This window comes from Petromyzon marinus, chromosome 25 (assembly GCF_048934315.1).
Source record: "Petromyzon marinus isolate PM22_M1 ecotype Great Lakes invasive population chromosome 25, UKy_Petmar_22M1.pri1.0, whole genome shotgun sequence".
NCBI lineage: Eukaryota > Metazoa > Chordata > Hyperoartia > Petromyzontiformes > Petromyzontidae > Petromyzon > Petromyzon marinus.
This window is the reverse complement of record NC_133691.1, coordinates 3,808,784-3,835,071: the sequence shown is the minus strand read 5'-3', so window position 1 is coordinate 3,835,071 and position 26,288 is coordinate 3,808,784. Positions and strand designations below refer to the sequence as shown.

Here is a 26,288-nt window from a genome sequence, read left to right as displayed (position 1 = left end):
GGGGTGCTCCACAACTGCTGGGTCAGGCGTTTGAAACCCCGGTACAACGGTGAAAGCAAAATTGAAATCATTTGGGGGGGGGGGGGGGGTGGGGGGGGTGTGGTCGCGGCGGGGGGGGGGGGAAGACAAAAAGAAAATGTTAAACACAAAGGGCTGAGACAAAAGCATGCGTGGAGGCCCCTTTGCAAAGGGTTATATTGCAGTCATCTCCCGGGTAAGACGCAGGCACTCGGGTTAAAATCACCGCACGTGTGCACTCGACGCCGCGAGGATCACGGTAACTTCTCACGGGTGCAGAGCGTCGAACCGCAGCATCGGAACTCTTTGAGAGAGAGAGGGCGCAGCACGTCACCAAAAAAATTAAAGCTCATCTGGAGACGAGTGCGTCACAGCCGTGTACCTTGCCGACGTGGAGGGGATCGTTGCCCATGTACTCCTCCAGCACGAAGAACTGGTTCCACACCCAGCCACGCTTCGTCCTCGTGCGTCCCCTCTTGGCGTCGTGGGCCCTGCCGACGTGGCCCGGCCGGGCCCTGCGCGCCACCTCGCCCTCCCGAGGCTGAGCCACGGCGGAGGAGGCGGAGGAGGAGGTGGAGGAGGTGGAGGAGGAGGCGGAGGAGGAGGTGGAGGTGCCGCTTGGCGGGACTCCGGCGTCGCCGGCGGCGGACCCCGGCGCGACGAGCGAGGGAACCTTCCGGTCGCCGGCGTCCGATTTGAGTCCCGCTTTTGCGTCGACGTCGATTGCCGCCGCTTGGTGAACGCCGAGGAGCGTCAGGCAGAGCGCGAGGAGGAACGCCGTCGCTGCCATCGTTGAAGCGCGGAGGAAATAAAAAGAAAAGACTCGTGCGTGTGAAACAAATGCGTTCTCCGAGTGTGCTGCCCGTGCAAGCGGCGGAGGCTTCGACAAAGTGGCGTGCTTTTATTTATTTCTTCCCCTGTTCTGTTAGGTGATGTCCAACTGGCTTCAACTATGATGTTGTCAGCCAAAGATTCCCCTTTGCTCAGCACTTTGGAGAACTGCAACGACAACAAACGGAAAACAAGCAAAGAACAACAGAACACGTGTTAGTGCCCAACGGCCTTGGTCCAAGTTAATACGTTTTTTTGTAAATGTTTTCTACATGTTATTTAAATTGGTGCCGTGCCGGCGTACGCATCATCGATTTCACCAATTTATATCGATTCTTAAGGCTCATATTTTATCTATGCCCGTAACAATTGATTCATTATAATTTGCAGGCTATGTGCAAATGATATGACACGTTCAGGCTAATGGAGGTTCTACAAACTGAACAAACAGGATAGCAAAACATGAGAAACAATACAAATAAGATGGTGCAAACAAGACAACCAAGAATCCATACCTTTAATCGAATATCCACCACGAAATCGTGACAGTGCATTGATCGCTTTGCTGCGGCATGATATGACATCCCTAGCCGGTATGTACATCTGAATATACATATTCGGCATAGAAAGAGCCTCCTTCCTAATACAATGAGCCCGTGGGCATCCCACAGAGCCTGCCCGAAGCCCCGAGGTGCCAGAACCGCACGCGGTGCGGTTTCACTTCCGTTCGGTCCCACTCAGCGCAAGATGCGCGAAGCGAGGCCGACGGCCGTACGAGAGAGACTTTCACTTTTAAACAACTTGCATTGCCGCCAGCAGCGACAGCCACTAGAGGCGATTCCGATATGAAATACGCAGTCACCGGCAAAACAAATAAACAAACGCTCTAAATCCACGCGCTGTGGCGCTAAATGCAACTGCGCACAACACGAGAGCGCGCCACCTCATGTCCACGCACGGAGAGAGCTGTTGCGGTCATTAGGACGGTGGCGCGAAACGTCTGATCAACTTCCAATTGCCCACTCGTGCCGTGCACACTTGTAGACCGGTTTATACGCGCGCTTTGTTTTGTTCGTCAATCAACGGAAAGCAAGAACCGCGCGTCCATCCCACCGCTCGCCACAGCAGGGCCTTCACATACGCTATCCTTCCAAACGTTCCAGTGCGTGTTTAGTCGAATCTACACGCACAATGAATAAACGACGATCATTTTGAGGAAGCTCCACTTTCTGGGGGGGTGGCGGGGGGGGGGTTCACTTCCTTAGCAAGAAATCTCCTTTTGAAGGGTTCAAGTTAATGTGATCACATGGAATAACTGGTTTTTCATAATGAGCTTAAACCATGGAAAACTCCGACAAGAGACGTTTAAACGTCCACTATATGTACAACTCTTTTTTTAAGGTGGCACGAATTATTTCTCTTGCATCATGCAGCCTTAAAGCCCAAGACCCCCCCCCCCACCCTTTTTTTCATCTTGCAAGATGAAAACATTTTCTCTTAGAGTGCAAAGGCTGTATTCAATCACACGGTTTACCTTCGCGAAAATGTTTTAAGATCTATATACCCCATATGTGTGGCACATGGGGATGACAATATTGTCCTGTTTGAAGTACGAAATAATTAATAAAACATTGCGTGCACATCAAAGGCATCACGAGAAGAAGAAGTAGTAGAACACACCAAAACATAATTCAGCCCATTCTTAAACTTCAGGGGGCAAAACAAAGACGGTAACATAAAATATGGATTAAATCTGTGGCCTTATTCAAGACGAATGTTGCCATTAAACGGCACGGGTGGCACATGGCTGGATTTAATGCAGCGGCAAAAAAAAATTAAACATTTAAACACTCACCTTACTCAAAATGCGAGGTCATCGCAGCAAATATCGCTGGGATCATCCCACAGGCACCCGCAAGGCAAGCACTAGAATCTTCTCCCTCGTCTCTTTCTCCTCTCTCCTAGCTGCCTTCAAAGCTTTCATTTAAGAATTTGACCACCAACAAAAAAAGCGCAGCCTCTGGTTGACCCTCCGGCCCATTGTTTATTTATTGGTGGCGGGAGGACGGGGGGGGGAGATGAAGACCAGAAACGGGCCACAATTACAAAACAAAATTAATAACCGTCTCGACAAGCTCTGCTTGTGTACACATGGAAAACAAAAATAAAAGTCGGGCTCGCCTGCTGTTTAATGCGGCCTCTAAAAAAAAATCCGCGAACTGCGGCGGACCGCGTAGCGGGGCAGAGAAAGAGAAGAGAAAGAGAGAGAGCTTCTCTGCTCCTGCTACTGCCGCTTTGCTGGTTGGGAACGCTCCAGCGCGCGTTCCAATGCTGCCTCAGCACCAGTCAGCTCTTCACGCCACAGCCTCCCTTCATCTCCTAATTGTGAGCAGTTGCCTTGACAACAGGTAATTAACTTTTTTCCCCTTCCTTCTTTGGCTCCCCACACCCACAGATTTTGTGTGTGTGTGTGTGACGGCTCCCGAGGGTAATTGATATCTGCCTCAGAGCGTTGTCTGCTCTCCCCCCCCCCCGCTCGCTCGCTCGCGTCATCCTTTTCCCCTCCCCCCCCCCCCCCACTTGCTCTATTCGTCCTCTCACGTCGCGCTCTCTGCGCACAATGACAAAGATCCTCCATGTCGCTATAAAATAAAACAAAACAAAAAAACTGTCGGGGGCAAGTGCCGTTAGCGAGCACCTATTGAAACAGGCCCCGCAGCATTGTGGCAGGATAGTGGGGTCATCGACTGATCTTATTCACCTCTCGCACCAATCGGGTTGTTTATGCACCGGGTCAGGTGTTTATTTAAGGCTGAGTCGACCTTTTGGAGGCTCAGGATCAGTTCGGACACGTATCACTTGCCCACTGATGCGAGCCATGGGTGGGAATGAAACACAGGTCACCGAGTTGGCAACGTAGCGAGCTACCCACTGCGTCGCCTCGCCTCGCACACAAAGACAAAGACAGACTTCCCCGTGTAGCCGCCGCAGGCTGCTAGGGCAAGTGCTGTGAAATAGGAAGGCCGGCACGGGTGCAATGCAAATGTTCTTTTTTTTGTACACATCGCACAAGGTACTCATTTGAGGTTTACATATCTATCGCAGATGTTGGCCATGACCGGGTGAATCAAACTCAGGTGGCTGAGTTTGTACCGTGATGCGCTAACCACTAACACACACACACACAAAGACAAGACAAAGATCCCCCATATAGTCTGAACGGAGCTTTGGGGCAAGTGCTGTACGAAGGGTCGGCATGAAGGGATTTAGTGCAGCCCAGGCTGCTCAAAAGCATCGCTGCAGAGGATCACAATCTGACATTTTCTCAGAAGATGGTCATGCTTAAAAAAAATATACAAAATAAACAATTGTAGAGGATTTTTTTTAAACAAAAGAAATTACACGAAGCATTTTAGAAAACAAAAAAATAACACTAAACATGTTTCTGCCCTCATGTCACGAAAATAAGTTAAATATACATTTATCCGATTAATATTTACCAATATGTCCACATTTTACTTGTGCGATGGCCGATACGGCGCACGAGTGGGTGGGTGGCCAGCACCATGCCCGACCGCGCCATCGTCTGCCTAGTAGCGATGTTTGCACACCGCACCAGGTATTTATTTGAGGCTGAGTCGACCTAGGGGAGGCCCAGGACCAGTTCAGAATAACGTGACTGGCGTCGTCCGTGAGCGGGAAACGAACTCGGGTCGCCAGGTTCGTAGCGCAGCGCATTAACCGCTACACTCGGCTCCCCACATACACGCGCATATGTAAACAGATGCGCATCCATGCCTTTCTCATTTCCAAAACTACAAAGTGCACACACTTAAAAGCACAGATGCATGCATTCATGTATGCGAAACATTACATACACGCGTAGCCCAGATCAATCGGTTTATCAAGGCAGTTAATGTCAAAACTATCTAACACGTTCTGTTTGCTGATTACACCATTGTTATTATCATCACTCTTCGACTCACAACCATCGTCATCATTATTAATATGAGTATCAACACCACTGTCACCATCACCATCATTATCATCACCACCACCACCAACAATGTTCGGTATCATTGTTATTATCATCAAGACCACTAGCGGCATCATTATTGCCTCTATAACATCATACTTACTATGCGAGCAATACCAGTGTTGCTTGTCACCATCATCACATCACTATCGTCACCATCATCATCATTTATGTAATTTTTGTCATTGCCTTAATCACCATCACGATTATCATCAATCATTATTATCACAATTTATTATTATCACCTCCATCATCATCATTATCTTAGCCATAAACATATATCACAATTCACCTTAATCACCTAGCACCTTTATCATCATTACCATCATTATCACCATTGCGACTGCAATTATTAAGCCTTAACGAGACTGACCTGGTACATCTTTCTTCTTTGCTACTGGTAGAACCTTCAATTGGGGTGCATTTATAAGTAACAATTCCCATAGTATTTCAGGGAGGCCAATTATGTAAATGAGGGACATATATTGTATTTTAATCAGGCCATTAAGAAAACTACATGCATTTCGTTAAAGGAGCTCAATGCAGCACTGTTCCAGTGCATCGTAAGAATCGCTTTGAGTGAATTAAATTATTTTCGAGCGAATCTGTTTTTGGTCCCGAATTGGTCTTGCCACATGTTCGTCTGCCTGTCACTGTTAGCAGCTACACAGCATTGCATTGCTTCTCACGGAGGAAAATACTTAAGCATTCTCCAAAAGGTTCCGTCTTGTAAATACATGACAAGCAGTTAGTTAAACGGCATGCATGTGTTGTAACTATGAGATGGACTGTAATTAATTTTGTTTGGAAAACAAAGCGATATATTTTACTGCACGTTGCATGAATGATTTTGGACCTTTCACGTTTGCACCTTTATTTTAGACTAGTTGATCCAACAATTATGCACACAATTGGATCCCAGGCCACCCATGTTGACAGGTTTGGCATCTGTTAGTCATTAAATGATGTTTTTAGGCCTGACCTGGCAATAAAGAGCAATTCATTCAGTCTTTGTTTCATGCAATGATTCATTCATTTGCATGACAAAGAGAGAGAGACTCCCCTGAGCTGTAAAGGATTTTTTTTAACAGTCCTTGTTGAAACGGCTACATGTATTGGTAAACTTCGTGCAAAAAGGAGCCGGTGCTTCGGGCCATAAAGGACCTTTGTGTTATTCTGCCTAAGTGCCCCTGTACAGCGCAGTTGGGGGCTTCAGTAAAAAAAGAATGTCACTCTTTTCAATGGCAATTGACACAGACACAAAGGCATTTTCAATATAACTAAACATTCCAACCCCCAGACAGGAGTGGGCTAGGAAAAAAAACTGGAGGAGCCCTTTTCATTATCGTAAATATAAGAAGCGTTGTTTTCATTATATGTATATATTATATCCTTCAGCTGATGTAGAACAGAATACAAAATTTCAGTGTGCATGCAAGCTGCATGCCAGATAGATTTTGTGAACACAATTATTTGTTTGTCTGTCTGTAAGTTGTATTCCAAATTGTGTTGTTGGTGACAGGTCATCAAACAAATGTGTGCACATTCAAAACTATCTTGCAGTGGTTTATCGCTTCGCAAAGACAATGGCCCATGGAAGGAGATATTGTAGAACTACTTCTAATTTGCCTGCAAGTGACACTTTATTAATGATGTGTCTTTGTATGACAGTCAAATAAAATGTTTATATTTTCAGAGCTGGAACTCTGCCAAATGTGGTGTAAAGCCTCGTGTTGATTAAAATGTTGTACGTTCATTCATGATTGGGCCAAGCCAACCAACTCTCTTTGCACCTAAGCACCAGGCCACCTCGGGCGACTTATTTTAACTTATTTTAAGGGGACTGATACTGCTTTTGCTTATGCAAAAGCATCCTTTGAAAACAACAAAAAATGCAGCCTTCCTCTGTCATTTCGTGATGCTATTTGTTTTTCAAGAAACTTCAGGGATTAAGGGATTGTGCCGACATTTGGTTACAGGCTTATCAGCTTGTTCTTTGTTATTGGTTCTTTGTGGTGTACATATTTTTCAATCGTTACATCTTGGTTCATTATACTGTGGACATGGGATTGTGCGTGCGAGTTCCTTAAATAACAAGAGAGGAGGTGCTAGATTGCTTTTTATTTGGGAAAATTGAAAAAGTCCTCTAAACCTGTGATATATCTCACCTGCATCTGGCGACATTTGCAATACCCTAAATTTAGACTTGTATCTCAAACATGTATGCGTTTTGGATGGACTGGTCCCTGCCATATTAATGTGGAATTGATACCACGGCTTATGATGGAGAACAGCATCACCCTCCAATTTTCAACTGTGCACTGGGGATAATAGATTACATATATCGGATTGTATTTTGACATAAAATAATTTCATGTCGTCATAACAATGCCCTTTATTTATCTAGAATAGCTTCGCTGAGCCTCAAGAATAATTATCAGCAGTCTGGCATTAGGATGTTTGGCCAATTTCATTCAAGGGAGTTGGATCATACTCAAAGCTACACACAGATGGTTTCAATGATCCATGGTTATATTGCATCTTCTTGTAGTCCAAGCTTACATCACCTCGTATTTAAAGCAAACTTTCCACAAAGGTACGAACCAGGCTTTAAACTTCTTAGCTTCCGATATCTGATTATTTCAACTGAATACACTAAATACTTTTTTTCCAGCAATGTTGTCATTCTTTTACATAAATGTATATTGGCAGGCTAACTAATAAAACAAAAGTTCAAGTTCAAATGTGCACTGCATCTGATAACAAAGCCACAATCACACACATTTCTGATTAAACTTACTCTGGCGTTTAGAGTGTGGTTTTATGGACGACAGATCAACAATGCTCATGGAAAAACTGATTAATTATCGAGACTTTTCCAAAAGAGGGAAGTTTTTACCATTATCTAAAATAAATTATAAAAGTAAGCTATTCTAACAAAGCAACCTATACAAATTTAACTGTCAACATTTTGCAATATATAACAAAAGATAGCATTCATACATTTTTGCCACCATATTCCAACACCGTTGTGAAACGTTGATCTTTGTCCACATTGAACAGTGTTTTTGCAATTGTGGAACTTTGTCAAAGCACACACTGAACAATGTTCCCAGCAGTGATAGTCTCGTCGTTTAAAAAACAAAAATTCCAGCAGCATTAAACGTTTGCCTTGCTTCTCATTCCGTGCAACTGCAGCGTCCGCACAGTCACACAGGCCACGCATTTTGTCTCATCTGAGCACAACAGACTTAGTCAGCAGCGTCAAAGCACTGTGGACTTGGTGAACGTTGTTCCCCCTTTCCTCCCTACCCCCCACCAGATGTATCAGGAATACCTGAAAATCACACCTCAGATACACACTTTTTGTTTGCGAGGGATTGTTCTGAAAATGTGACACCACAGGAAGTGACATCACCTCCACGGTGATGTCACTTACGTGCTTTTCCCCACCAAAAGTGCCATTTACGTGATGCCACTTTTGCTTAATCTATTGGAATAAAATAAATATGTTTACATTGACGTTATTGTTTTTCCAATTAAATATGACATTAAAAACGGAACTATTACAATTTGAAATTATGAAAATGGTTGCATTTAGTGCATAAACCCTGAAAGTTATCAAAATCCCCCCAAAATTTAAATTAAATCCAAACTTGGCCCTATAAAATGTAAGACCTATTATTTTAAACTCGCCCCTCCTCTGGACGTTTGCCCAGTGTTAAGAATCGCACTTTGCTTCCCGAGCAACCTCGATTCTACAATCTCAGCAACAGTGGGGCAATTCTACATGCCAAATCCACTTAATGCACACTCACGACTCGGCGAATGAATAAGTAAATGCACTGACAGTGAATAAATAGGAAGGACGATGCTCACGACGTCTGGAAAAAGGCAGGGCAGAAAGTGACAAATAAGTAGGTGCAACACAAGCAGGTGACACAACAGCTAAGTGGTGATTGCATTTGACAACGAGCCAGTTGGCACACAGTGGATAGTTAGATTCCAGCAAATGTATGTTTTTTTTTAAACGCAGGGAATCACTAAAGTAATTGTTAAAGACCCCGCAAAATCGCGTGCAAGACTATGCCATTGCATGTTAGTGCTGAGGCCCAAACAGCAATTTGAACATTTCTCCGAACTGAATGACGACAAAAGAAAGTCCTTTCTCAGCTTGCCCTTGTAAAACAATGAATGTGTCTCAATGGGCTGTCACCTGGTTAAATAAAGGACAATGACTGACTGGGTGATGGATTGATTTATTGCGTGGCCTGGAGTGCCGTCGTCTCTGAAAAACGAGGAAATGCGCCAGATGTTTGGCTCGGATAAGTGTTACAAAATGCGTTATCTTTCATGAATTCATTGCAAATGTAAAATGATTCGTAACACTGGAACAAAAAGGAACAAAAGCAAACATAAATTAACTACCCCAACTAATGTTCCTTCGTTTCTGCTGCTGGAAGTACACAGATTAAACACTCGTAGAAGTATTTAAAAGTGAATATTTAATCCTGGAGGAAAGTGGCAGTTGTGTAGGTAACACACTGTGCTATGCTTTTAATTCCCGGCCTACGACTAACATCAGTGGCGAGCGATATCTGAACTGATCCTGGGGTTCCCTTCATAAAACCTCACTGGCCAATGTGGTGAAGTATGGTGAAAAACATACTCCCATGAGTAACACAACTATGGGGAGGCTAACCATTCAACAATGGTTTGACAAAAGTCCATGAATGTATATAGTACAGTATTTTAACACTACTGAACTACACACACACATAGTCATGGCCAACTGTTTAAAAAGTGCACGCAATGTTTACAACGTTTGTATTGTGTTTACATTCAAGCGGCATTCCCAGTTGTGGATTATATCAAGCGGCAGCAAGGGACATTGGTAACGTTAAGACACCACGACTGGAACACGCATGGGGCAAAGTGATGACGTACGTTCAAGATGACAGGATATAGGAGTGGACCATGATAATAGTTGAGCCACTTTGGAAGACCTGCCCCACCAGGTCAGTTTGGGAGTTGTTGGCGGGAAAACAAAGATTAATTTACCGAATGCTACCTCGCCTCAATAAGGGATTCCGGCAAAGATGAGAGGCCTAGTATGACCACCATTTTTCCAAATTATTGGGGCCTAGGGCAATTAAAGCCGAAGTGTAATTTTTCAATTGAAAAAAAAATAGACAACCTTAGGCGTTTTCTCTGCATCTCACGATGCGGTCTGTGATCACTAACATTTAACCGTAAAATTGACAGGTTCCAACATTCACGATATTAATATGCGAGCGAAGCCGAGGCTAAATGAGTCGTAAGTCCACGATGTGCATTCCATTGTGGACTTACGCATTCCACAGAGCCCCGCGGTGTGAATGCGGGGAGCAGGAGATCGTGGCGCACCATCGAGTCCGACTGTGAAGTGCGTCACGGCGTGCCGAGCGGGCTGGTGGTTGTTGTTGTTGTTGCCCGGCACGTGCTGGAGGAGGCTGTCACATGGCTCTGTGGCTACGTGGGGCTGACGTCCGCTCACACGTTGAACATTGACAAGCATATTTATTTACCTACTTATTTTTCGTGCATATCTCGCGCTCAAACTGTATGACAGTAATCCGTAAAATCATTCGCCTAAACAAACAATGCCATTGCGGGTCGTCGGAGTTACATGACGTACAGTTCACCAAGTTGGTCAGTGATGGTTGGTGGTCAGTGATGATTGGTGAAGTCACCAACCATCACTGACCAAGTTGGTCAGTACAATAATTGATTTTGCCGTGCCGTCTTCTGTATTCCCACAAAGTAGCCCCACAACCTAGAGTGCCTGTTAGGCATGGTGGTCACCAATACATGAACACTATCCAGACGCAACGCTACTCAGTTTCCCAGGTCTCACAAGATTGGGCGCATTCCAGGTGATTTTGTCTTTCGTGAAGGCACATACATTGGTCATTATAACACAGCACACGCGCGTGACTAAGAAAAATGCCTGTGGCACAACACTCGCATGCATAAGCTAGTGATGTACATAGTTACTGTAACACGTATATATGTACTCACTGCTTGGTCATAAATAATCACTGTTTGATCGTGTATAAGCGGAAAGGGTGAAACTAATGAAAAATGAAACAAGCTCAAAACTCTTTCGTGGCGGAATTACGGTAAGGGGTGAGAACCACACAGCAGATTCAGAGATCCCAGTAAACATCTAACGTTGGAACAACCACATGCTGGCTTGCAACCTCCCAATCGACTAACCCAGTGCAATAGCCTACACCGTGCCCATTCCTCCATAATAATACGTAAATGAACAATGATCATTAAACGTGAAATATATTACCAAATTTAAATGAATGTATAATATATATAAAAAAACAGATAGATGCTTAACGTTTACATATTTACCCTGGGGTATTTTCCCCCATAGATAATGGGAATTGTTATTGATCTTTGTGGTCTGATGGATGACATTGTGTCATTCAATACACAATAGGATTACACTAACGTCTATACACAAATGTGAAATGCAGCCGTTCTCCAATAATGCACAGTCTTCATTTTTTTTTCCCCGATTGCTCTCCCCTTGTATTTTTCCGGCAAACTCAATTATCCCGTGCATTGTTGCATTTTCAAAGCCACGGACGCACGCGCGCGCGCACAAAGAGGCGCGCGCGCGCGCGCTCACAGTGGCGCGCACATCTTAATCCCCCCCCCCCCCCACTGCGCTGCTTCGCCCCTGCGGAACGGGAACTTTTATCTGAGCGTGGTAAAAGCCGGAAGAGGAGGAGGAGGAGGTGCAGGAGGAAGTGGTGGTGTTTTTTTCTCTCTTTTTTTTTGTCGGGAGCGTTCTGTGCAAGGGTGGGTGGGGGGGTCGCGGGGTCGGTGGGGTCGGTGGGGTCGGCGGGCAGAATGTGAATGTGCACCGGCAATAAATCGCGACGCATGCGAGTGGAACGTGAAACGGCGAGTGAGCCGTTGCGGATTCACAGCGAATTCTCGTTGTGCGGACTTAATGCGGCGTGATGTACGTCCGAGCGCCCACCCTGCTGACGTTACTAAATTCGCGAGCAATTTTATGCTGCCTCTGCAGATCTTATTCAATATTCTGCACGCTTCCCGCGCGCAATATTGAATTTGCCGTTTTCGCGCCAGCCTGCTGGCTGCTTCTCCCACAAAGGTCCCCTTTCAGACTCCGTGAGAAACCTCTTCACGTCTCTGCCTCCTTCCCTGCCCTCCGCCCCCCTCCCCCGCGACTACACCCCACCTTTCTGATAATAATTTCGACATGCGATGGATCTCTGACTGCATTTTTTTTTACAAGGCGCAATGTCATGTTTGAGAGGAGGAAACGTTACACCGTTCTTGCCCATTCTCCTTCCTCCGCCCAGGTAGGACTGCGTAGGGAGAGCCTCCACCAGCTGGCGTGTGAGATGGCCTACGTTCTAAAGGACACACGATAACCATTCGTGTCCTTGTAGAGAATATAAGTCACAAACTAGATAAGCGATGTCTACTTCATACATGTTGATCCACTTTGAAAGACATTTTACACAACCCATCCTATCCCACGACCTTCTGGGATCACCATTTCGGCAGCACTGATTCGGTAAAGTACAAGCAAATTCTGGACCTGTTTCTCGATAGCAGCAATACATCCTGGATCTGCTGATGAGTCATTGAATGTTGAAATCGGCCCACAGTTTGCTTCTATAGAATCAATGCTATTGAATGTATGCCCTCACAAAAGGCCATGGAAGCAATGGGTTTTGTTTAAAAAAAAAAATGTGTAATGACATACGAAGTATACATTGTCTGCTTATCTGATAATAGCGTTTTCCCCGTTTTTCTGGCAACAAAACAGCTGTGTTAAGATGTTAAAACACCAAACTGAAACCTTTTACAAGGAATCATGTCTGCATTAACCGCAATGCTTGTGGTCAAATGCAAACAAAAACATACTCTGATAATATATGCATTGTCCTTGAAACTGATTGGTACACACCAGAGACAGCTTTCTTTTGAGCCTCGTCTCAAACGGTGTTAGACCAGAGGGCGCCAAAAGGCGTACACAGCCCAAAGACAACGCCACTATCAGAGTAATGAGAGCTCGGGGTGAGCATCTACATCATGGGACCTCCTTTGCCAGTGCCAAAATATAATAGGGTTTTCCCCTTTTTACTGGCAACAAAACAGCTGTGGCAAAGGAGGTCCCATGATGTCTGCTTATCTGTTTTGTTCAGTTCTGGAGGAGTGTGTGGAGATGCACCCAAGCTCCTTTGTAATGGAGAGGGTTGCCAACTTTGCTGGTTTTCCTAAGATCATCCTCGAGTGGAGGTAGCTGTCCTCGGGATATAAAAAACAATCCTTGAATTTGTCCATTCCGTAATAACACGCCACTCTAAACAATGCATGAACATTTCGTTAGCTCCTCCTTCGGTATTGTGAGATATTCCTATTCCCATCATATTGCCTCGTTTTAAGAACGTAAGATGGAAGCAGCTGTCTACTAGGTCACGAGTCTCTGTGCGGTCTCCAAGACGTGGCAAAGGCACGTTTATAATCCAATACCTTGGATGTGGGGTTGGTGGATCACACAGAAATGGGGCTTGCATGAGACACCTACTTCGCAATGCAGTACGGCGAAATGGGATCTAAGATGCCACGTATTCAGACTTTGAGCACGATATATTGTCTCTGGACACTGTGGTTTTCTGACACTTACAAAATAACACGCAAAGATAAGTCACCAAATATCCCAAACAAGGCCCGACTCCTGGCCGAAGCGTGGCTGACACCCACGTGTGCTTTCCAGGGTATATATAGCGATGCTTATCATATATTCCACACCGATGCAAGGCCAAAGAAGGGGAAGCCATTGCTAATATGCTTAATGACATCCCCCCTTAGCTAGCTGCCCTCACAAAATTTCAAAACCATTTCCACATGCTCTGAGGAGGCGAGCAGGTATCTCCCCCCGTTACCAACAAATCACGTTCTAATGGGGCACGTGATGTACGAGGGAGGGTGATCTTTAATGCCGCCGCTAAGTTTGTCCGTTTTTTTTTACGTGAGCTTCATCGGTGGCTTTGGCAGCGTCCGTGCACAAAGGAAGGTTACCGTGTACGCAGGGGGTCATCCACGTGCCGCTTCCCTCTGGTTTCTCGACTCAAAAGCCGAATGATGGATGCCCCCCCTCCCCAATCCCCGTCGCTTCAACTCCTCCCCTTGCCCCCGACCACTCTCGCCATGCTGATTTGCATGACGAGACCTACCCAATTGGCACCACGTCGTGAAGGACAGCAAAGCTCAACGCATTGGTATTCATCGGCGCCACGATGCCGATGAAAATGAAAAAGAAAAGTATTGCCTGCTCTCCAGGTGAAGTAATTTGCTGTCAAAAAACGCAACCGTGTATTTTTGGAAAATAGGATATTCTGCCCTAATATGTGGTGAATAGCTCATTTGAACACGTTGGCTTTCGCGACCAACATCATCCATATTATACGTTTTTTTGGGTTAGATCGCGAAACAGGAGGATTTATCCACAAATTTGTCTCTCCGCCTGATGATGCTAGTTGTAATTACTGGTGAAACGTCGTACTCAGATTGTAAATGTTGTGGTTTGGCTCTCCAACACACCGGTGTGCTGTACTAAGAACGAATTGCCATGTTCTGTCAACGTGACAAACCTTACTAATTATCTGTGTCGGGTGGTGGCGGGTTTAACGACACAGTTATATTTTCGCGATCTAACCCCCACAAAAAAACGATATTATGAATAACTCATATTTGTAGCTAAGCAAAATTAGGTCTGGATAGTGCCCGGATGGGTGGGCCATCAGGCATAAAGCAGGTTAAATAGTCGTCTCGTGGCCAGTGAAGAGGAGTGCAGCAAAAAAATCCACTACTGTTCTGTACTCCTCCTTTCCGTCACCAACCTGCACTGACCAGCGTGAGGAAGTATGGTCAAATAAACCGAGGCACGGGGAGGCCCTCGTGCAGGAGTGGATTGACAAACGGGCCGGACACGTCGAGCTCATCTTCGTATTCATTTTGATTCTTGAGTTGTAAGTGGAATGACAAACATGTCAATAAATCAATATTATTATCATCATGATATCGTCTTTAAAGTCCACCCCGTGCGCTGCCGTTGCGTTAAGGATAGAGCAAGTAAGAGTCTCATTCCACATCCACACGGCTGTTATCTAGATACACTTATACATAAAGTAAGAGGTGTAGCAGCTAAACGAGGGCCAACAGTTTTTGAAACATCAGTTGGAGTGATTATCTTGCAATGTTGAGCATGTGTGCATTATAACAACAACAAAAAACGCATTTATTCAGTAAATAAAAACAAAAACCGTTAAGAAAAATCATAAACGTGGTAACCGCTATTTGATTAAATGCTGCATGAACAATGGGAAGTGTAGCGTAAGAATGAAGAGCACAATGACCATCGCTGAAGTGTAAATTGCAATAATTACTCACTTTAATGAGACAACGTGCCAGCGTTTACGTAGTGAATCGCCATAAGGGTACATCGATAGGAAAAATGCAGAGAGTGGAATGGGAAAAATACAATTCATGTTGAATATTTCCCAACGTTATTGCGCATCACATAATGAGAACTCTCTTAGAGCAGCGCAAGCCCATGCAAGTCAAATCGCCCGTGGAAGGAGACATCATGGAGCTGCTTCTGAAATCTCTTCATGTGACCTCATCGTCCACACACTAAACAGCTGACTATTCGACACACTCTGATGCATAGAAATGTTTGGAACATGTTTATCGAACTAAATGTTTTTTCAAAAATGCTGAATTGTGGCTAAATGAAGCGGGGGGGAAAAAAACACAATATAATTTATTTTTTTGGCGTGCAGTCATTGGTAACTGGGATAAAGTCATCAATTCACAGCACCTGAGAACCCGGTTTAACCACGTGTGGCTGCCCCAATTCAAACCCAAATTCTCAACGGTCCAGGCCAAAGTGACAGTCAATATAAGCATCTGATGCGTGATCCCATTTGATCCGAATAACACGATTGAAACAAACACGTGTCTTCTTTCCTACTTGTCTTCCTGTTACTTTGCACAGGGGAGCTCGACTCATCAACACACATCTCATTAAGCAGCGGACGGTTCATTTACGTACAATCAGACAAAGAAGTAGCCTTATTGGGGCAAGCATTGCAAAGTCCTTTTGGCTTTCTTAACACAAAGTGACTGTGACTCCAGCACGCAGCGGCTCACGCTCACAAATGACGTTACAGCTGCATCCACGAGTTATCCAATGCGACGTTTCCTCCGAAGGACGGCGGACTTATTTTGTGGACGTTTCTCGGAGCGTGTCATCATAACTTATCGCTGGGGTCAAGATGGGGGTTTGAAACGTAAAAACGCGAGCTCGGAGGCAAGCCGGCTGGACTTGCAAGGCCATCGAAGCTCGTGCGCACACGACCTTAGCGTCGGTTAACGGTGCATGTCGAATAATTTATTTTGACTTTTGGCATGAAAAGTTGATGCCGCCCCATTTAATGCCATAATGTGCGTTTAGCCCCTCCATGGCTTGAAGTCGTCGTTTGTTCTCATCCTTCAGTCACGTATTCTCCCATGTGGCACTGCGCTGTTGCACTCTGTTCGGCGAACTCCACCACACCACCATGCCCACACCACCCCAATGCACCCCCATGCCCACACCACCCCACCACACCCCCCATGCCCACACCACTCCACCACACCCCCCATGCCCACACCACTCCACCGCCCTCCCCACGCCCACACCACCCCACCGAACTCCCCACGCCCACACCACCCCACCGCCCTCCCCACGCCCACACCACCCCACCGCACTCCCCACGCCCACACCACCCCACCGCCCTCCCCACGCCCACACCATCCCACCGAGCCTACCCTTGCCGCCACCCCTATCCACCACCAACGTCCCCCATTTCCATTTCATAAGGCTCAGCGGTTATTCCCCTTCTTGGCAGCTTTACGCGTGCACACACCGTGGGCCGGCGTGCCGCAGCCCTTGCAGAAAAGGAATCTATTAAACGATCCCCCCACCACCACCTATCGGGAGACAGCGCTTGGCCCAAGTGGGGGCACTTGGCCAGACGCATTCCCTCTGAAAATCCAAGGCTCTCTCGAATGGAAGCCTTTACAATACGCGTCGTATGCAGTAACGTTCTTATGAGCCAGTCTGGGAAAATTAAGTATGAGGATCGAGATATTATTTTTTTATAACGTCGCATTTGAAATAAAACTTTATATACAGATTTTTTCATATATATACAACATACTTATTTTGTTGAATTCAATTTGAAAGCAAAGTTTCCCGTTGTTTGATTTAAATATGAAAGCGAGAGATGTTTGTAAAGTTGTACACAGCAGTCATAAAAATGAGTAGTCACCACTCACCCCTCCTTTCCAATCTCCATATCTGTCTTTCTCAGGCTCCATGTCTCTCTCTCTCTCTCTCCATCTCCTTTACTCTCCCCCTCCATCTCCTTTACTCTCCTTCCTATCGCTGTCCTACTTTTCTGACACTTATTAGTCTACTGCGAGAGGAGAGAGGCATTTCCTTTGCTAATGAAGGCTATGGTTTAAAGGAGCATGCAAGAGGGAGGATTGCTCTTCCAAGTGTTTTTCCATTGGCAAAAGTCCAACATTTTAAAATATTCTAAAACTCAGCATGTCTCCAAACACATATATAACAGTGTACCAATTATCACATTCTTAAGTATTTTTTTTCCCTCTACCAGGGCTTTGTGTGTGCATGTGTTTTAAGGGATTTGATGGGTTGACACCAAAGTCTGTAAGAGGTCCAGAGGTGAGTCAAACAATGTTTACCAAATTGTTGGTAATTTTTTCTCTCTCACATTCTGTGTCATGACAGCTGGTGATGTATCATGTATGCCTTTAACAGGCAACCGCTAATCAAATGCCCTCAGACTCTACTGATGCCCTTGGGATACAGCAATAAGACAAAAAAAAAAGAGATTAAAAGATGGGAGAAATTGAAAAAAAATTAAATTACACAGAATAAAACCAGAGAAATTGTGTTTGACAGTGCGAAGAATGAAACTTTAATTTATCCAATTAATTACTGCAGGATAATTGACACACGGGGTTAATGGGAAAAAAAATTACGTGCACGATTGTTACGATTTTGAAGGCAGATGCAGTGATGGTGCAGATGGCATCTCGAGAGATTCTCGGGAAACAGCGGAATCACAGCTAAAGTATTAAATGCATTATTTAATTGAGGAAGTAAAGCTTTTTACATTGCCACACACTTTTTCACCATAATTTCTTTCAATTAATTTTCTTAGTCTCGGAATGAAGCTGTAACATACACGTTATGACATCTTGTTAAAACCCCATTTGCTCTACTTCCCCTCCCCACTGAGCATAAAACAGTCTCCTTCGCCAATTAATGGCGACATCAGGTGTGTGCCACAAAAAATGCTTTCAGTCTAATGACACTAATAGGGTAAACAGGAAAACATTATTCCTCTACCTCCCTCAGGCCCCGCCTTTCCGAATCAGCGTCGCGACCGGCAGAGCAACAAAAAAAATGAACACCCGTATCCCGTTTCCAATTTATCCCACACAGCCCTCTCAAGCGGCTTCCACCGCGCTCCTCTGCAGAGCCACGCTCCTTCCTCTGCAGCGCGTCTCTCCACCGAGGCAAGCTGTGACTGACACATTACATTACATCACCGTGCGGGCGGTCCCCGTGGAGGCCGCCCGTTCAGAATGAGCTTGGAGTACAGATCCACCGCCTCTGCCTCTCAGACCTCCCCCACCGCTCCTCCGCCAACCGCTCCACCACCACCACCACAACCCCCCGTTTTGCTGCCCGCACCTCTGTCCCACGAGGCTCGAGGTGCGCGGGGCGTGCTCGTGCTTATTGGCGATTTGCTGGGCGAATTTGGTTCTACGACGAATGAAAGGCGTTGGGGAAATTGTGAAGAAGAAGAAATGTTTTTTAAAGGGAAGAAAGAATAACAGCGACCTGCATTAAGTCTAATTTCTCACAGTTGCCTTTTTAAGTCGCACGCATGGCCTCTTTCGTTTCATTTTTTTCAGTACAAAGTTAGGCTGCATTGCTGCGCGGAGCAGCATTTTGCAGGGAATTGCTCGTTTGATAAAATGACTGTCATGAAAAAAGAAAACAAAGCAAATGTATGTAACTAAATTGGGCCGGCAATACATTTGTGAGCTCTCAGTTTTGTGTCTTTGGGTCGCTGTTGCTTTCTTTTATTGCCATTGTTATCACCATCTCGACTTCTTCTTTGCTAAACCTTGAATTTGTTTCCCTTTGCTATATTTCTATATTTATTAAATAAGAATAATATTTCCGCCTGCTTAAACGCTGCCGAGTAATATCCACGGGCGACAATTCCCTCTGTGTTCCATATGCCCCTCTCTTCAAGAAACTCTGTGGGTGGAGACGTAAGCATCTCTCTGCATACAGCGCGGGCGGTCGGGAGGTGAGCAAAGGCGAAAAAAAGAAAGTTATATCGCAAGAAAATGAGAAAACGATTTTGCCTGCCGATTTCCTTTATCTCCACTGACTGCTCCCTGCTTTATCTTCACCTCTCTTCCTCTTGGCTCTATAGCCCACATGTGACCAAGATGGTTGTATCGATTCTGGCTCCCCCTGGCATTTACAGGCAGCATGCGAAATAAAAAAAAAGCATTTAATTGTCCTAGGAGGAGGATGAGAATGAGAGGGGCTGCTTTGCTACTTACTGGCCGTGTCGGGCCGCTCCACCTAACTGCTGCTGCCGCTCCTGCTGTATTACGCAGGGGGCTCGCGAAGTCACCAGTGGGAAGGGCCCTCGCAAATCACCGCCTCCCTCCCAGGGCCAATCGCATTGGGCGCCCTCACTCTGTCCGTCCAGCGATGGCGAGGCATTGGCGTGCGAAGCGCCTGCAGTGGCACCGGGCAAATGTGCTCACGATTTTAAGGAACCAATTTATTTATTTTTTGCTGCAGGGAAATATACATATTCGGTTGTGCGATGTAAAAAAAAAAATATTTATTTAGGATGCGTTTGCGATTTTTTAAATATATTTTTTATATAAATTTTAGATCAGCTGAAAATTGGACCCAGATTACGAAATGTTGGATGGTTTTAAAATGTTTCAGACTGATACGAAAGTAGACGTCAGTTTATATTCGGCAAATTCCCTGCTTGTTCCACCAAAAGTTGTAGTGATGTCACTTTTGTTCGCTCGATGAAACCATCACATCATGTACATGAAGGTAAATAAAACATGATCCTTAAAACTTTATTTGAAGCTTTCGTGATTGCAGGAATTACTCTTTGGTTCTTTCAGTAAAGTCACGTAGAAATAAAATACATTAAATAATAGAATACGACGTTTCGATTGCAACACATGCAATCGTCATCAGGTAGAAAACAAACCTAGTGAAATTTTGATTTAAAGCTTTCGTGACTGCAGTGATTCATATTATTGGTTCTTTCGGTAAAGTCACGTTGAAGGGAAACAATAAAATAATAAAATATATAAAGCAATAACATTCTCACGACGTTTCGACTGCAACACAAGCAGTCATCATCAGGTGCCGATGGTTTTCACACCTGATGATGACTGCTTGTGTTGCAGTCGAAACGTCGTGAGAATTTTATTGTTTTATATATATTATTTTATTATTTCTCTTCAACGTGACTTTACCGAAAGAACCAAGAATATAAACCTAGTGAACTTAGAAATGCAATGCAATCCAACACAGAGAGTTGGCTAACACAACAGTCAGCACCTTACCTGGTTGATTACATTGTTTCAAAGATTGCTAAATGTGGGAGAGAGACAAAACACAGACACGGGGACACAGACAGACGCACAAGCAGAGAGAGACAACACAGAGACACACAGAGAGAGACTGATTCTGAATCTACCAACCCACAATGCACCACACGAGACAGCTGCCTGCCGAATAGCGCACGCAGCACACACGCACAATGCTGTATCTATGTGTATCTCTCTGTGTGTATCTCTCTGTATGTATCTCTGTGCTTGTATCTCTGTGTGTATCTCTCTGTGTGTATCTCTCTGTGTGTATCTCTGTGTGTGTATCTCTGTGCTTGTATCCGTGTGTGTATCTCTGTGTGTATCTCTCTGTGTGTATCTCTCTGTGTGTATCTCTCTGTATGTATCTCTGTTATTGTATCTGTGTGTGCATCTCTGTGTGTATCTCTCTGTGTGTATCTCTCTGTGTATCTCTCTGTGTGCATCTCTCTGTGTATCTCTCTGTGTGTATCTCTCTGTGTGTATCTCTCTGTGTGTATCTCTGTGCTTGTATCCGTGTGTGTATCTCTGTGTGTATCTCTCTGTGTGTATCTCTGTGTGTGTATCTCTATGTGTGTATCTCTGTGCTTGTATCTGTGTGTGTATCTCTGTGTGTATCTCTCTGTGTGTATCTCTGTGTGTATCTCTCTGTGTGTATCTCTCTGTGTGTATCTCTGTGCTTGTATATGTGTGTGTATCTCTGTGTGTATCTCTCTGTGTGTATCTCTCTGTGTGTATCTCTGTGTGTATCTCTCTGTGTGTATCTCTCTGTGTGTATCTCTCTGTGTGTATCTCTGTGCTTGTATCTGTGTGTGTATCTCTGTGTATCTCTGTGTGTATCTCTCTGTGTGTATCTCTCTGTGTGTATCTCTCTGTGTGTATCTCTGTGCTTGTATCTGTGTGTGTATCTCTGTGTGTGAGACGGCTGCCAGCTGAGTAGCACACACAGCACACACACACGATGTTGTCCCACGTCCGACCGCACTCGAGTGAATTCAAACCATATATAGCGAATTTTGGGTAGAAATATGTTAGATCCATAACAGCGTGAAAGCGAGGGAAACCTCTACTGAAAATTACCTAATTCACACCAGAACATGCGTAGGATTCTTACAATTCAGCGACAACACCAACGGCTCCAAGAGTCAAACTAACAGAACTAACAGAAGTTCCTTTGAGCAGCAGGGGGGAAAGGCTCCAACCCATCCTGCGTGACTTCCTTGTTTAGTTTAAGGCAAACTCATTTTTGTACCCGTTTCCATAGAGCCTTCTTCTACTGCAAGAATTATAATAATAGCAAAATAACGTATAATAATGCGTTTTATTTAAACAAGAAAGTCTGGCGAAATAAGACTCGTTTGTCAGACGACGCTGCATGAAGATGTTTGGCCAATTCCTACTGGGGGAGTGTTTTCACGAAGAGTATACTTCTTTTCATTTGATCGGCGAATTAAAATCAACACTCTTTAACAATGCTGTGGATTTTGACTGATTCAGCAGTCTTACACAATGCATTCAACTCTTTCTGATTTCCTGAGAGGAAAAGAAGATGTTGCATATTTGTACCACTGCCTTTCCTCAGGAAGGACGTGGGTTAGGCCCAGGAAGTCTTTAAAATAATTCATCTTCAATTTTGGATGCCCACCTTCCCCAACCTTTTTATCTGTCCAGCACATTTAAGACCTAATCTATTTTATTTATACGAGAGGGTCAGTACTACTGTGTAGGTTTTTTTGCGATTGTGTTGCATAGCTCTCTGAAATGTTTTCGGGTTGTCCAACGTTTCACTCCGTGTGCTGTCCCCGGAAGATGCTCCCATCACTTGGACCGAAACGTCGGGCGTCGTGCCGAACATCACGCGGCACGAACCCGCAAAGCACACACCAAATGTCAAGATCCGATCTCTTTTCCCAGTGAAAGCGACGACAAAGGAACGCACGCACACACACACACACATGGCTACACAATGCGGAACGCAAACTTTCTTGAAAAGCCAAAACATCCGAAGCAGGAGCGTGTGCCAGAGGATACATCTGTGCTCTGCTCTGAATCAGTGTCCTTGCCTGTTCCTCTGGCGTGAGGCTCTCGCCGTCTCGGTAGCACAACGCAGGCCGGCGGATGGCAACGCCACAAGCGGTGCAGCACGTGGCCCTCCCTGGGAACGGCTCCGAGCTGAGCGAGCGCTGGGCCGCTCTCCATGCCTAAGTCAATTAGGCTTCTTAGAAGACTAATAATGGGGTTGTTCCTCTCCTTTTTTTCTGGCAAAAAAACTGAAACCTTTTAACAAGGAATCATGTCTGCATTAACCACAATGCTTGTGGTCAAAATGCAAACAAAAAAAAACACACCGATAATATGTGATGCATTGTCCTTGAAACTGATTGGTCCACCCCAGAGACGGCTTTCTTTTGAGCCTCGTCTCAATTGTAAAAAAGGTTTCAGTTTTATTGCCAGAAAAAAAATGGGACACACCCTATTATTATTATACTTTGGTACTGGCAAAGGAAGTTTCATGATGTAGATTATTATCAGCCTCCTTAGGTTCTCCCCGCAGAGATACAATATTGCGGTGGTTTCTTTTATTTAAAAAAGATTTTGCCTACATGTATGAGACATAAAGGATACCAAATTTAGCCTCACGCGTTGTCGGGTGAAAGCATTGTGAGCGAGTTCCTATGAAGACCGACGACACGTGGAGGAAACCAGCAGCACACACGCCCGGCCAACATTTGATGGGGACGCTGCCGCGGTGAGAACATTGGATTCCTCGGAGATGGACGGTTCGATCTCCCATGTCGACAGCAGAAACAATGGGAACGTTCTCGAATACGCCCCGCCCTGCCCCGTGTCCACTCTGCAGTATAAATAGGTGCGTGACAGTGAGTCGATTGACGGGTCGAGCGTGGTGTGGCAAAGCGTGAGAACTCTGAACTCATCCAAAGTGTTTGGCCGGCGGTGAAGAGTAGACCAAAAACTCTGGACAGGGACTCTCTAGAACTCCCTCTAGTGGTGGATCTTCTTCCAGTAGTGCTGTGAGCAACCAAATCTCAATGTACAGCTTACGTTTACCTTTAATGTTCATTTAGAACACACTGAAAAACATGTTTTGTTTTAAGGCCGAGTTGACCTAGGGGAGACACTGGGCAAGTCCATATATATAGTATTGTGGTGGCTAGGAATCGTTCCCAAATTGTCTCGATCTTAAAGCGTGTACCTACTAGTCTACCACGCCACACTTGTACACATAAGTGGACACACACACAATGCGACGACTAATTTCAACGGCAATCTTTTAGGTAAATTTACATCAGCAAAGCAGAGGTAGACAAACCCAGTAATCATAAAACGCACAATGCCTGATGAGTAAGTATGGTCTGCTACACCTATCAGCACAGCTATAACTGTTTAATTTCGCATATTGTGCCTGAGTTTCTCCCTTGGACGATGCATTCAACCGCAGCTCACTTTAGACCATGCTTATAAAACAACATCGACCTACGCTTCCCAAAGACTGTCACTTTTTTTGGCGTGATCTATTTAATAAACACTAAGAATAAATGCGCAATCTTTTTTGTTGCTGTAATTAATCGAACAGTTTTACTGGCGGAGGCTCTCGGTTTCATCATGAGAGTGTACGTCTTAGCAACCACCCAGTTACAGCCACATAGTGGCTGCCGATGGAAAATAGAAATTGGAAATGGTTGAGTGCGAGCGCTTGCTTTGGGACTGAAATCACTGCTCTAGAAAGCGCGTTCCGTTCAAACGCACGCTTCCTCTGAGACACCGGGCAGATCCTTTTAGCAGTCGTACGCATATTTTAAAAATAAATTCCAGCCTGTCCTCTCTTCTCTCGACCTCTCCTCCAAACCCCTAGGGGGAGGACATCACCAGGACTGAATTCGTTCAGTCCTTCCCGGCGAACAATAGGACTTGTGTGTGTCAAGCAATGCTCAAACGCAGGGATCGAACCCATCTTTTACGAGGTGCTGGATCAGTATCTAAACAGGCATTATCGCCCTGGGGTACACAGCTATCGTGCCTGTCCATGTGAATGTTTATCAAAAGTGGCATCCATACAGAGTTTTGTGATGGACCATAACGCCTTTACCATGCGATGTTTCACAGGATGACTCGCCAGGCCCTCCTTGAAACGACTGTAGCCTTCATTTTGTTCTATTGGCCATTTACTCGCCGCATGATTTCAGCGTCTGTGTCACATCGGGTCCTGACACAATCTGAGGCACTGCCGTGTGGCCATGTGCTTGCACAAACGCACGCCTGCCCTTTCGCAGAGGCATCGCGATTGGTATCGGACACAAAATATATAAATAAGTCATAAAAAGTGTTTCACGTCTGTGAGAGATAGTTTATCATATGCGGTGTGTGGCATAACAGCAATGGTCAGAACCTTGCCATCAATCAAGATGTGTTCGCTGGGGTTATAGTTATTAAGCATTCGCATATAGCAATGTAGAAATTTCAAGTGTGCGTGTATTTATTGCCGGAAGAAACACTGCTCAATATGAGACCCAGTCACCTTTTTCTCCCCAGTGCTAATGTTGGTGCACCATATCAGATTGTAGGCCGAGTCATCTTCTAGATAGTTGTGGTCAGGTCTAAGGAATCAATTGTCATTAATGTGGATTTGCCCCAACAGTCTATATCCAGGTGATATCTAAGCTCGTCTATACTTAGGTAAAAAAACACATTTTGTTTTATGTACAAATGTTTTACATGTGTATGATAGATTAATGAAAAGCTTAGGAATTAGCCATTTAATAAGTGGAAACAAGACACATACGATGCTGAAGTAATATTCTTGGTTCTTTCGGTAAAGTCACGTGACTTTACCGAAAGAACCAAGAATATGGATCCCTGCAGTCACGAAAGCTTTAAATCAAAATTCTGAACTAAGTTAAAGATAATTATCAATCTACAGGAATGCGTGAAAATTCCTTTCATGCATTTCGCTTCCTTTATTTTAAAACAATATATTGAAAAAAAATTCCTCCAATTATGTACATCAAATAAGAACCGTTTCTTTCGAAAATGAACGTAAGAGATAACTCTCTTTTATTTTAATGAGTCTGGGAGGACTTTTCAATAAATACAATCTCCTTTTCATTCTTGTTTCACACACGTCCTCATTCATTTTCACTTTGTGTGAAATTCAGCTTTCAAGCCTCTGTATAATTATTGTAGCGGACAGCGGGTTGCAGTCAGTCACGATTTTTATTTAAAAAATTTCAACCTCCTCCGCCGTTATGAAAGAGCCACAATGATCGGCGAACGGAACGCTGCGTTGACCGTACGCTGCGCGATCAGAGACGATCGCTTTAATCATGGCATCGCCGCAAAGTATCGGAGGGGAAAAATTAAGCATTCGCACCCACTATGACTCTGCCTCACTCGAACAATACAACGCGTACTCTTTTTTAAGATGGAAGATCTGCAGCCACGGGTCCAGATTTTTTTTAACAGTGGTGTACACAAATGTACAATAGTAACCAATGCATTAATAATTATTATAATATTGATGGGCAGCCCTTGATCAATCCACTGCTGAATTAAGGCCTCC

General features: G+C 44.8%; 1 protein-coding gene and 1 long non-coding RNA gene across 4 annotated transcripts in view; one reads left to right on the top strand and one right to left on the bottom strand.

Annotated features, from left to right (window-relative positions):
• LOC116945961 (cadherin-7-like) overlaps nucleotides 1–26,288 on the bottom strand; it is a 130,463-nt gene that overhangs the window by 50,422 nt on the left and 53,753 nt on the right. For 2 of the 3 annotated variants that reach the window (XM_032960690.2, XM_032960689.2), the window contains one exon: nucleotides 401–1,017. In XM_032960690.2, the coding sequence (XP_032816581.2) occupies nucleotides 401–808 (408 nt within the window). In that variant the 5' untranslated portion in view covers nucleotides 809–1,017. Of the gene's footprint in view, nucleotides 1–400; nucleotides 1,018–2,704; nucleotides 3,345–26,288 lie in introns of those variants that run through there. The other variant, XM_032960691.2, reaches the window with a different exon arrangement.
• Nucleotides 1–26,288, top strand: part of LOC142929131 (uncharacterized) — a 49,349-nt gene that overhangs the window by 20,530 nt on the left and 2,531 nt on the right. The gene's annotated exons all lie outside the window — the stretch shown is intronic.